Here is a 12,861-nt window from a genome sequence, read left to right as displayed (position 1 = left end):
GCGGCACCCGCGGCGCCGCCGGCAGCGCCTGGCACCGGCGGGCGCTGCCTCCGCCCCCGAGAACCCCAGTCTGGCGGACCCAAGCTTGGGTTCCCCTCCCGCCGCGCTGGCGCTTGCGACCTTGGCCGAGTCCTTGCTCTCAGAGCCTGTTTCCCCTGCTGTAAAATGAGGACAGGGAATCTCAAAGATGAGTAATACCCCCCGCGGTCCCGTCTCTGAGGGGTAGGCCCAAGCCTAAGCCCACCTGGACCCCACCCCGGAAGCCTTGCGTGTAGGGGAGAAAGCGGTTACAGCCCAGGAAGGTGAGATACGCCTCATTTGCTGGCCCGAGGTGCGGGCTTCACGTAGAGCAGGCAGGTTGCGCAGGCCAGGACACCCAGGGCCCCAAGCTTCGTGACCTTGGGCCTGCACTTTTCACCTCAACCTCCGTTTTCCCATCTGAGAAATGGGAGTAGAAAGGTGCACAAGCATTCATCATGACGTACAGGGGAATGGGATCTGTCCTTCATGGGAGGACACCCTCATTCCACGTGGTGGCCCCAGTGTTGTTCCCTGGCCCTCAGGGGCCTCAGCCCATCTGCCTCTGGGTCTGGACCTAGCCCTCAAGGTAGACAATCAGTTGGTGGGACACAGGGAACTGCAATGCTAGGTTGGGTTGCTTTTCGACTTTTTTTTTTTTTTTTTTTTTTTTTTTTCCTTTTTTTTTGCAAAGGGAACTCAAAGACCATTCAGTTTAATATCCCTACCCATTTGAAGATGAGGTAATTGAAATGGTCGAGAGAGTAAAGGACTGACCCAGGGCTACATTTATTTATTATTTATTTATTGGGCACAGATGTTTATTGGATATCTTCTATATCCAAGTACTGTGCTTGGCACTGTGAAGACAAGGGTAGGAGTGGAGAAAGACACAGGCCCTGTCCTAATGGAATTTACATACAGGGCAAAGTGGTGTTCCCAGAGGGAGCCTAGAACTCGGCCTCCAGGTTCAACCCCCAGCTAGGTCATTCCTCTGTTTCCTTTGTCTCTCTGAGACACAAGTCAAACTGATTCTTAAAGGATAACTAGACTTTCGACAAATGGATATGAGGAGGAAGGGCATCCCAGGTGGAGGGGACTTTTGAGCAAAGACACTGCGATTAGACCACGTGGGTTGTGTTCAGAGAGTAGGAGAGTAACCTGGTGTAACCAGACACTGGCTAGTTAACTAGAGGCAGATCGCAGAGGACCTGATTTCCCTCTCTAGAAAGTAGTGGCTGAAAGTGTGTGAGAGAGGCCCCTGAAGACTGTTGCCGAGGAGGGTGCGAGTGGTCAGAAACTGGGCGGAGAGAAAGGAAACCCCAGCTTCACTTTAAGATGGGCGGCAAGGGCAGCAATGACTCAGGAGTATCAGCTGCAGCTTCAGGAGGTGGATCAGCACACCTCCACCCCCTAAATCGGCTGGACCACGGGAGAGTTGACGGGCCAGGACTGGTGCAGGATCCTGTCCCAACGAACGATACCATCCAATCTCTGGGACTTCAGACCTTCTGGATTTTTCAATATTTGTAATGTACGTGTGTCTCAAGAGCCCAGACCCTCAATCAAGAGCTCAGATCCATTCTCTGGGACTTCAGACCTTCTGGAATTTTCAATATTTGTAGTGTGTACGTGTGTCTCAAGAGCAGCAGGGTCCCGGGGTCTGCAGGATAGCCGTCAGTGGCTGTGGGATATTTCAGCACCGGACAACGGACAGCACCCGCGCGGGAAGGAGGGGTGGGAGCGGGGGGAGGAGCCAGCTTCCGGGGCTCGCTTGGCCGCGCTGTCACTACCCGGCGCGGCCTCCTACTAACACCTCGCGGGTTGCCTGGGCTCCGCTCCAGGGCTGGGGGGAGTATGGAGGACGGGAGAGGAAAGAGAGCATTGAGAGGGAGAGGCAGGAGCCCCGAGGGGTGGGACTTGCTAGAACCCCACCGACCCATCCCCTCCTGGAGTACATCCGGCGAGCGAAACTTGGTTCCTCCTCCAGGTCTCCAACCGGTGTAGTCGTGGCAGGGCGAGCGTCAAGTGCCCCACTGCGCAGGCGCGGAAATAATTCTCAACACCCTCTTACTTTAACCCAACTATTGGCTGTTCTGGGCACAAACTAGCAAACGCAACACCCAATCCGAGAGTGCCTCGAATTGCTCCGCCTACCCTCCTCCCGGAAGTTGACTACTGCCGAATCCAATTCAGCGAGGCCGCGCCAGCAGCCAATTGGGAGAAGGGAGGGGCGAGTTGGCGCCGCCGAGGAGCCAATGGCAGGCGACGGAGGATAACGCTGCGGACATGGCGGCTGTGGTCGAAGAGCTCGCGGACGTGTCGGGCTTCTCCATAACCTCAGTCGGTGCCCAGGGTGCGGAGCTGCTGCCTTATTAGTATTCTCACCCACGAGGCGGCGCAGCGGGCCCCTGGGGAGAGCCAGCATCGCGGCCATGGCTTATCACTCGGGATACGGAGCCCACGGTGCGTGGGGCGCGGGGCGGGTGGGACGCGGCCCGACCGGCCGGAGGAGGGTCGGCGGCGCGGCCCTCTCACCCCGAGGGAGAGGGGCAGCCGTGACCGTTCCCCAGGGCGGCGGGTGTCTTTCGGGTTTTCGCCCTGCGCGACTCAGCAACGCGTCCCGGACTTCGCCCTCTCGGCCCAATCCCGAGATCGGGCGGTGACAGCACAGCTGGATTGCCCATGCTAGACCAGCACAAACGGAGTCTGCCTCCAGAACTTTCTTTACCTGTCATGACCCTGGTAGGGGCCCTCACCACTGCCCAGGGCCTTTGGGTACTCAGCTGTCTTCTTTCCCACTCTTGTTTATGCGGGATGCCTTCCCAGTTATCTTCTCCACCTAGTAAACTTCTACTCACTCTCCCAAGGCTCAATTCAGAGATCACTTCCCTTGAGAAGATCCCCAGAAGCCCCCAGGTGGGCAACCACTTCCAGGTGCTGCCCTAGCTCTTTCTTTGCCTACATTTAACACCTCTGGGAAAGGGTCCTTCTTCAAAGTTCTTTCTGGATTACCTATCCCCATCCAGCATGTATTTCACTAACTGATTGCTTGGTGCCCCCAGGACCCATACAGGGCTGCGCAGTCTGGGGAGGGGGTGGTGGTTTGGGCTCATGCTTGGTATTCCTGTCACCTACTCTAGTACCTACAAACCCACAGGCTCCAAGCACAGGGCCCGGGCAGCTCCAGATCCCCCTCCCCTCTTCGATGACACAAGCGGTGGTTACTCCAGCCAGCCAGGGGGATACCCAGCCCCAGGAGCCGACGTGGCCTTCAATGTCAACCACTTGCTTGGGGACCCCATGGCCAACGTGGCTATGGCCTATGGCAGCTCCATCGCATCCCATGGGAAGGACATGGTGCACAAGGAGGTGTGGCCTGCCCCCAGGGCAAGGGTGGCAAGATTTCTGACCAGGGCTGGGGCATCACGGGATCCCACCTAATTGTCACAGCAGCCCTCAGGGAAGGAGCACACCCTGGAGCACCCTGAGGTTTGGTGTGCAGCTTGCCCACAGCCTCCTCTCTCCTCTCCCAGCTGCACCGTTTTGTGTCTGTGAACAAACTCAAGTATTTTTTTGCTGTGGACACAGCCTATGTGGCCAAGAAGTTGGGGCTACTGGTCTTCCCCTACACACACCAGGTGAGCTGCCTACCAGGTGAACTGGCGGGGCCCTGTGCCTCCCTCATCCTTTCCCAGAGTTTGGCCCCCAGACCTCAACGCCCTTTCTTCTCTTCTCATCTTTTACTCCTGACCTGGCCGCCGCCGCTGCCGCCAGAACTGGGAAGTGCAGTACAGTCGCGACATGCCTCTACCACCACGGCAAGATCTCAACGCCCCTGACCTCTATATCCCCAGTGAGTCTTCTTTGACCTGGGCTGGGAGTTGTGGGGGGACCTGTGCCTCGAGGCACCAGTGAGAAGAGAGAGGCTCACGCGTTGATTCAGCATCTGCTTTTGGTGCTTTTGTGTGTGGCGGTTGCTAGACGCCAGGTAGGCGAGAGTAGGGGGACCAGTGAGGAATTTCCTGGCTGTGCCTTCAGTGCCCTCAGGGTGTTCCCTTTGGAGACCTTCTTGCCTCTTGACTGGGACCATGTCCCTCTCCAGCCTGGAGCTCTGGGTTTAGACCTGGCCCTGCAACTTCCAGCTATGGGACCTCAGGCTGGCTACTTTTATTCTTCCGGAAACCAGGAATAACAGTCTCTACCACAGAGGATTGCGGTGGAGCTTCAGTGAGGTGATGTGTGCTCAGCAGGAAGCACACTTTAAATCATTACTGTCATTGTTGTTACTTACCCCCCAAGTCCTGCTCCAACATTTCCTCCTCTGAGGAAGTGATCACTCCCTTCTGGGCTCCCATAACCGCCCGTCCACCTGGCACATGGCACGGGGTCAGGCCGCCCACGTTGTCTAGCGGCTGGCAGACTCTGCATTTGACTCCTCTCTGTCCCGGGGCCTGTACAAGGCGAAGCCCGTGGTGGGTACCCTAGAGTAGGGGTGAGTGTGCCCGGGTCAGCCCTCAGAGGGGTTGCTAGGGCAGCCAGTGCTAGTGAGGGCAGCCAGTCAGCCCAGTTGCTCTGGGAGGGCCACAGGTTCTTCCATCCTTCATTCCATTTTCTCTCAGAGCCACCTGGTAAGGCAGGAACTGCCATCTCTGTTTTCCATGTTGAAGCCAAGGATCAGAGAGACTCGAATCTCTTTGAAGCCACGTAGCTTATAGGTGATAGAGCCGGCTCCTGACTCCAGACCCTGTGCTCTTTGGTGGGCACATCAGTTCTGGTGCTTCAGGGGGCAGGGAACAGGGCTGAGGAGTTACAGTTGCTGTGAAAGCCCAGCTCCCACTGGCTCTGAGCTTTTGTGCAAACAGCAGAGGTAAACCTGGAGCCCTCTATGTTGGCAGGATGGCCAGAGCCATAGCCAGTGCCAATGGCCAGACGTAAGAAGAAGTCATCCTCATGGCCTGGACTCCAGGAACAGCCTGAGTTGTCTTCAAGCCTGTATTTTGGTCCTATAGTCTTGTGTGAGATCAGTTTGGCCCCTGCCAGCTCATCTAGGATTAGCAATGGCCTTGGCCTGTGGTGTAGTTAGAGTCACAGCAGGAAGCTGGTAAATTTCCTAGCACAGGGATAGGGAAGGAGGCAGCTTGGTGGTCCTGAGAGAAGGGTCAGGTAGCATTTACACAGGGAGAGAGAGCTGAGCAGGCAGGGTATTGGGGAGCTGACTATGGAGGCTGAGCATGAGGAGATATGCAGGGAAGGAAGTATAGGGAGAAGGTGGGGAGTGTAAATGGCCTCAAATACCTCGTTAGGGGGTTCTGATTGAGGAAAACAGGCTGACGGCATCTCTCTGGCTCTTGGCAGCAATGGCCTTCATCACCTACGTGCTGTTGGCTGGGATGGCACTGGGCATTCAGAAAAGGTCAGTGCCAGGGCCCTCCTCCTTTCCTACCAGCTTTCCCTCCTGACTGCTCTCCTCACCTCCCCAGGGGACCTGTGGCAGGTCCTAAGCCCACCCCATGTCCTCAGGCTCAACCTGCCAAACAGGATGGCTGGTGTCTGAACTCACCCCCACCCCCACCCCTACGTGGCCACAGGTTCTCCCCAGAAGTGCTGGGCCTGTGTGCAAGCACGGCGCTGGTGTGGGTCGTGATGGAGGTGCTAGCCCTGCTCCTGGGCATCTACCTGGCCACCGTGCGCAGTGACCTGAGCACCTTCCACCTGCTAGCCTACAGCGGCTACAAATATGTGGGGTGAGTACCCCTGCACTCTTCTGCACTCGTCTCGGGAACTGTGTACCGTTGTTAGATCAAGAATGTATGGAGAGCCACTCCGGGAACACAGGGGAGAAGGGCCTTGAGCTGGGGTCGTGAAGGACGTCTCAGATCCAGGTGCTAGGGCTGAGTCCTAGGCCTGCCAGATTCATTTTGAGTCTAGGACCCTGTGGGGATAGATTGGAGATAAAGGGCCCCAGAGGTGGTGGTCAGGGTCTAGGCTGGGTGGTGGGGCCGGTCTCAGGCCTGGATCCTTGGAAGGTCTCCAGCATCTTCTTTCTCCTCTCCCCCCACCCCTCCCAACACCCCACACCCCTGCAGGATGATCCTCAGTGTGCTCACAGGGCTGCTTTTCGGCAGCGATGGCTACTATGTGGCACTGGCCTGGACTTCGTCTTCACTCATGTACTTCATCGTGAGTCTGGGGCTACCCCTCCCGCCTTTTCCCCCGGGGTTGGAGCTGGGGCCGAGCCTTCCCATCCTGGCACAGCCTCAGCTCTCTCCTTTCTTCTAGGTGCGCTCTTTGCGAACAGCAGCCCTGGGCCCCGACACTGTGGGGGGCCCAGCTCCCCGGCAGCGTCTCCAGCTCTACCTGACTCTGGGAGCTGCAGCCTTCCAGCCCCTCATCATATACTGGCTGACCTTCCACCTGGTCCGGTGACCTTTGGCTCCCACTGGCACTGATTTTTCCATACATTGAAGATTTGATTTCCTTGATTGTATTTGACCCTTGTTCCTGGGGCCTGAGGTGGTGGTGGTGGTGGGAGGGGGGGGGTGGTCTCCATTGCCCAGGGTTTATCAGGCTCTAGGGACCCAGGGGAGGGCTTCCTGGCGTTGGTGGTCTTGATACTGCTTTGAAAGGCAGATGGAAGGGTTTTAGCAGCAATAGCTGTTTGGCTGTGACGAGGAAAGTGAGGACAGAAGGGAGCAGCTGCCAAGGAGACCTCGAAGGCCTCTCTGATCCATCTGAGGGGGTCCCTGGAGGGTTCGATGGGCCAGTGGTTTGAGCCTCTGTCCTGAGGATTTAGCTCAGGGCTGTCCCCTATAAGTCCCTTTGCCCCCATGTCCTCTTCAAGCCTTTCAGGAGCAGAACTGGGGCCCACGTGTTTGCAGTAGTTTATTCATATTTTGTCACAAATGGCCGGGGAGGGGGTGCCGGACTCCTCCAGGCAACATAGAAAATAGGTCCAAGAGACAGGACAGGCTGGGGTTGGGGCAAGTGGGAATGGGGAAGGGGGAGATCTGGAGAGAGAGCCTGGGGGAGGGGAGAGGGCAGACTAGGGGTGGGGCTGCCCCCCTGCTGAGCCTGCTCATTCCCGGTGTGGGTACCCCCCCACCTGCAGGGGGAGCCTCAGGGTGGGGGTGGAGGGGGGTGGCCTAGAACTTCCAGGGTCAAGCCCTGCCCCTTGGCAGGGCCCGTGTCCCCCCCCCCCCAACCGAAGTGGACAAGGCTGGAGGTTCCACCCCTTCCAAGACTGACTGCCATGCCTACAGGCTGGCAGAGGAGCCCCTGCCCCTATTTAGAGCTCTGCCCAGCCCTAGTCCAAGGGGAGGGGGCTCTGAAGGCGGGAGGTCCCCGCAGCAGCAGTTTGGGGGGGGGGCGTGGAGAGGAGGCTGGGGGCACCAGTGCCCCCTCCCTCCCCGGGGCTGAGGCCTCTGCGGCCGAGGGGCAGGGCTGGGGGTGCACAGGCGTCCGGTCCATTCTGGGCTTGCTCCCTGGCCGGCTTCCCCCTTAGAAACTCACCAACGTATAAACCATACTGTGGGGAGATGAGGCAATGAGCCAAGTCCTGAGTAGGCCCAGCTACTGGCCACCCCCCCGTCATACCCTGGGTTGCCCCCAGTCCTCAAGGGAAAAAGGCAGAAACTTGGGGCCCAACCACTCCTAGGATTGGAAGCATGGGACCTAGAGCATCCCTTCCCTGACTTCTGACTGCCATGAGCAGGGCCTCCTCACCTGTACAGGTAATAGAAGAAGGAGAGCAGGTAGAAGGCGAGTTTGCACCAGGACTCCTTCTGGCAGTAGTTGAGGATGTCAGCATTCATGATGGAGACCGCATCATACATGACCTCGGAGCCATCCGCAGGACGATGGAAGTACCTGGGGTGAAGGAGGGGCCTGAGCGCCCACCATCAAAGCGTCCACCCCCATCTTGCCCCTGCTTCTCCACCTCACTCCCCCACGCCCCACCAGGACAGTTTCCAGAGGTGGGAGAGGAGGGGGATGTTGAGGTCCTCACCTCCAGAGGTGGTAGAAGAGGAGGGGGATGTTGAGGCCCAGGGTCACCCACTCTGCTGCACACAGAAACATCAGACAGAAGAGGCCGTGGATGGAGTATTCTGGGACCACCAGCTGGGGAGGGAGGATGAGAGGTCAGCTGCCCGGTGCCAGGACAGACCCCAGCTTCAAGGGCACAGAGGGGAGCTGGGATTCGGGAGGTGCCCCCTCCACCACCGTGACCTCGGGATTAAAGGGGTCTCTAGCCTCCCACTCCCTCCCGGTGGCAGAGCTGATCAAGCAGGTCCCAGAGGGGTAAGGCCCTGGTGCGGGTCACAGGAGAGTAGGGCTGAGCTGGGCTAGAAGCCTCCTGCTACCAGCCCTGACACTGACCTTCCTCAGGAGGCAGCAGATGCGTTCGATGTTTTTTAAACGCTCGCGCTGTAGGGGGAGGAAAAAGCCGCCATGGGGGAGGCGGAGGAGCGGGCAATAGGGGCGCCCCCCCCCCCCCCCCCCCCCGCCGCCACCGCCATCGCCGTCCCTGCGTCCCCGCGTCCCCGCGTCCCCCGCCGACCTGCACGTGGCCGCCAGGGGGCGCCAGAGCAGCTTGCGGCAGGGCAGCAGCCGCGCCGTCCCCATGGCAACCGTCGCCATGGAGGGACCTTCACCCGCGTCTCCAGGGCAACGGCCCAGAGCCTGGCAACGGCCGCTCCGCCAGGAGGAACCCGAGCCCTGAGCCCGCGCCAGGTGTTTGCTGGGGGCGGGGACAGACAGGAAGGGGCACAGCCGCCGGTCCCCCCCCACACCCCCTTCTTCCCGTTTCCCACCCACCCCCCTTCGCCTGCGACAGATGGAAAGACAGACGGACGGACACACCTCAGCACAGCACATGTATCACTTACTGCCCGCGCTGGGTTCCCCTGATCGATGGGGTTCTTGAAGTCGGTCCGCAGCTCGTCAAAGGCTATGATCTGGGAGAGGGGCGTGTGCCCGTCAGGGCGGGGGCAACAGTTTATGAGTCCCCCACCCACCCTTCTGTGGGATAGGAATTCACACATGGGGACTGGACCAGAGGGAAGCTTGCTGCACAGGTGGAGAAACTGAGGCTGAGGGAAGGGCAGGGCCTGGCTCAAGGTCACACAACAGTCTGGAACAGAGTCCTAGTGTGCTAATGCCCGAGTCAAGCCATGTTCACGATGCCTCCACCCAAAACATTCCAAGAGATGGTGTCTTAATCTGCCCTGTGCTGACCACTGGGGCCCCAGAAGCCTGGGGCACAGCCCTTGCTTGAGAGGACCTCATATGCTTGGGAGGACTGTGAACTATATTCCAGGGTGATCAGGACTACTGGGGTGCTTGGTCCAGCGTTAGAAGTGATGGGGGGGGGTGGTGGTCAGGCTGGACTCAGAGTGGGTGTTCGGTGAACAAATGGGGGAAGGGAGTCCAAACATCAGGGACAGCAGGCACAAAGGCAGAAGGTTGAAAGACTAAGGAACATTCAGGAAGCTGCAGATTTCATGGGGCCAGAGTGAAAAGTGGGAAGGAAGATGGGAATGTGAGAGATGGGCTGCAGATGCTGTAAGCTTAGACCAGATGTTTGGACTTTAATTCTAAAAGTAATGGGAGCCATTGAGGGGTATAAAGCAGCAGAGTAGGGCGGTCAGGCTAATGTTTTAGGATAGATGAAGCAGGAGGTACACATTGGCTAACAGTCCCAGCCAAGACATACATGAGGCTTACTCTATGCCAGCAGCTTCATGTTTACTAACTCATTTAATGCTTGCAACAACCTGATGACGTAGGTACTGCCATATCCATTCTGCAGATAAAGAAACTGAGACTGGTTAAGTGACTTGTCCAAGGCTACACATAGCTAGTCAGTGGTAAGAATGGATTCTAACCCAGACTCCAGAGTTAAAATTCGTAACTGCTTAGGCCAGGCCAGAGAACTGTTGGGGGTGGGTGGGGGGAGGACTCACGTTGCTAGTGATCTGAGTGAGGAGAATGGCAGTGAGGGTGGAGAGGTGTGGACGGATTCCAGAGCTATTTAGAAGCCAGACTCCAGAGGGCTTGAATGGCAGCGGAGTGGAGGCAGAGGGGCCCAAGTTGCCTTTGGGTGTTCGGGCATCTGGTAGATGGCAGTGTCCTCATTGGGATGGGGAACTCCTGGGAGGAACAGGTGTTTGAGGGGATGATGGGACAGACCTGGGTGGGGGGTGGGTGGGTGCAGCTAGCATGGGAAGAGGTCTGGAAGAAAAGCCTTCTGAGATCCCCTCCTCTCAGCACCAGCCCTAGGACGAGGCACGCACAGGGCCCACACCCCCAAGCATCTCAGACCCCAGACGGCTTGGAGGGAGAGAACACGGGCTTCCTGGAGGGAGCTGGGCCATCTGGAGCAGCACCCCTCTCCCCATGAACTCTGGGCAGCCACCTGCCCGCCAGACACAGCAACAGGGTCCAGCAGGGAGCGGAAGGGTGCCGTCTGTCTGCTCCAGAGCTGGCACCACCAGCAGGCAGCGGGTGTCATGCCTCCCACCCCCCAGGCTGCCTGGCGCTGACTCAGCCCCCTGGAACAAACAATCCCCCACGATGACAGCTGACACACGTCAGTCACCATCAGGGATGCCTAGCAACCAGTGGGGACTGGGTCAGGGTCTGGGGTGGGATCTGGGGTCCTGCCCTGGAAGTTTCTAGTTCTTACCAATTTGGATTCAGGACCACACCTCCTATGCCCATCCCCCAACTCCCTTAGTAGGACATGTTCTGGGCACTATGATGTATATACGACAAACCCATTTTGCCCACAAGGAAACAAACAGACTCAGCATGGGTGACTTGCTAAGACCACCCAATTAAATAGTTAAGTGAACACAGTGCTTGACACATAATAGGTGCTCAATAAATATTTGTTGAGCTCTTTCCCCCAGCCTAGGAGCCCTACAAGGGCAAAGCCTGCGTCTTATTCATCCTTGACTCCCCCACAGCTACCTAGAGCCTGGTTGTCTCAGTGCTTCCTATTGACACAGGTGTGTTGAATGGAGGGCTGCTCCGAGTGGTCCCTAAGGATAGGGACCACCAGAGGGTCTGCGGGAGGCCTCTGGGTGGGCAGGGGTGTGGAAAGGGGCTTCTTGAATTCCAGGAAACTTTCTCCCAGGAGCTGTTTGGCTCTGTGTTTCCCAGCCTGCGACCCTCAATTTCTTCCAGTCTACAGGACCCCAGCCCTCCTGTCCCCAGACCACACATAGGATTGTCCACTGCCCTGGAATGAGATAGGAGAGATCGAGATGGAAAGGGGGGGGGGGTGCGGTATGGAGGCAGAGAAAGAGGAAGATAAGAAAAAGCAACTAAGAGACCCACAGAATGAGAGAGAGAGAGAGAGAGAGAGAGAGAGAGAGAGAGAGAGAGGCACAAAGCCAGGCTTAAGGCTGGAGATGGGGGGTGGTGCATGTTGTAAAGTGCCTGTAGGGCCTCACTCCTCACACAGGAAGGGTGCAGAGTCCACGGAATCCTGATGTCAAGGAGACAGGCAGCTGCAGGGCAAGGGGGATTGTGAAGGGAGAGCTTGGTCAAGGGCCAGGGAGGATCCGGGGCCAGGCAGCAGGTCCCAGGAAAAGAGAGAGGAAGTGGGGAGACCAGGAAGGAAGCAGGTGAGGTGTGAGGAGGAAGCGATAGGAAGGAAAGAAGGGGATACGGGGGGAGAGACTGGAGAGGGTGAGGGAATCCCCCTAGAGAGGATGGAGATCGGGAAGATATGTCTTGGTCATGGGAGCAGAGGATGCCGAGATGGACGGGCCAGCGCTGACCGAGACGGGCAGTCCTCATTGAGGGGATCGGGGTGGGGGCCAAAACCTCCGAGGACTGGAGGAGGGAGGGTGGTCAAGGGCCCCAAACAATGAGCTGGAGACTGAGCGATAGTTCTTGGTGAGAGGAAGGGAGCCAGGCAGAGAGGGCTGCTGAGGAGAGGGCCCCAGACAGAATGAGGGACAGGGACTCTCTCTAAGGGGAGGTGATTAGGATAAAGGATGAGAAATGGACATTCTGAAAGATCAGGTGTGAAGCCACACCAGAGTGAGAGACAGACCAAAGGGGACACACTAGACAAAGGGGAAAGTGGGCAGGAAGAGGAGGGGAAAAGGAGAAGTGGGGAGGAAACCTGCTGAGAGGAAGCCGGTAAAGGAGGGGGCAGGGAAGCCCGAGGGGAGCGGGTGATGGGGACTAGGTCTCTGGGGCCGCTTAGAGCCAATCGCAGCTGGGTCAGGGAGGTGAGTGAGAGGGAAAGGGTTAACAGGCTCTGCGATCTGTGGGTCCTGTAAACAGATGCAGTTGCCATGGCAACCGGCTCCATCACTCCTGGCTGGAAAAACCCACAAAGGGGGGGCAAGCAGACAGACAAACTGCCCGACAGACAAACGGGGGCGACTGGATTCGGGGGTAGGAGAGAAGGGAGCAAGAATCCCAGAATTCTGCCCCACTCCCCAAGACGGCATGGGGCAGGGGCAGGGGGTCAGAGACCAACTGACATACCCACAGACAGGCGGGGGCGGCGGAGGAAGGGGGCTCCGGGAAGGAAGCCGACGACGGGAGGGGGTGTTCATGGGGGCGAACAGAAGCCGACCAAAGGGGGATAGAGGAGACGAGGCTCCAAGTTTCCCCAGGCCCTGAGCCCATCCTCCCGGACCCTCCCGCTCTGTGCGCCCCCGGCCCCCCACCCCGCCCCCAGCCCCAGCCCGGCCTTACGTGCCAGATGACAAAGAAGATGAGGGAGGCGCACAGCACCAGGGTGAGCATGTAGCAGAACGCGGCGAAGGTGAACGCCATGGCCCCCGCGCCGGGCGGCGGCCCGGGGGGCGCCAGCGC

At 58.4% G+C, this 12,861-nt stretch overlaps 2 protein-coding genes across 2 annotated transcripts; one reads left to right on the top strand and one right to left on the bottom strand.

Moving 5' to 3' along the window:
* The first annotated feature begins 2,269 nt into the window (after positions 1-2,269).
* YIF1A (Yip1 interacting factor homolog A, membrane trafficking protein) lies at positions 2,270-6,508 on the top strand. Its single transcript, XM_040466048.1, has 8 exons — positions 2,270-2,484; positions 3,179-3,390; positions 3,555-3,659; positions 3,796-3,874; positions 5,377-5,434; positions 5,610-5,765; positions 6,108-6,201; positions 6,301-6,508. Exons 1-8 carry the CDS (start codon positions 2,454-2,456, stop codon positions 6,445-6,447), a joined length of 882 nt encoding a protein of 293 aa, XP_040321982.1. The 5' UTR covers positions 2,270-2,453; the 3' UTR covers positions 6,448-6,508.
* A 377-nt stretch (positions 6,509-6,885) lies between these two features.
* Positions 6,886-12,855, bottom strand: CNIH2 (cornichon family AMPA receptor auxiliary protein 2). Its single transcript, XM_040466050.1, has 6 exons — positions 12,742-12,855; positions 8,907-8,975; positions 8,398-8,445; positions 8,027-8,139; positions 7,744-7,887; positions 6,886-7,546 (listed from the first exon to the last, which is right to left on the bottom strand). Exons 1-6 carry the CDS (start codon positions 12,820-12,822, stop codon positions 7,519-7,521), a joined length of 483 nt encoding a protein of 160 aa, XP_040321984.1. The 5' UTR covers positions 12,823-12,855; the 3' UTR covers positions 6,886-7,518.
* Positions 12,856-12,861: the final 6 nt, after the last annotated feature.

Source organism: Herpailurus yagouaroundi, unplaced genomic scaffold, assembly GCF_014898765.1.
Source record: "Herpailurus yagouaroundi ecotype Mexico unplaced genomic scaffold, PumYag 569, whole genome shotgun sequence".
NCBI classification, from domain to species: Eukaryota; Metazoa; Chordata; class Mammalia; order Carnivora; family Felidae; genus Herpailurus; species Herpailurus yagouaroundi.
This window is presented reverse-complemented; position numbering and strand designations above follow the sequence as displayed.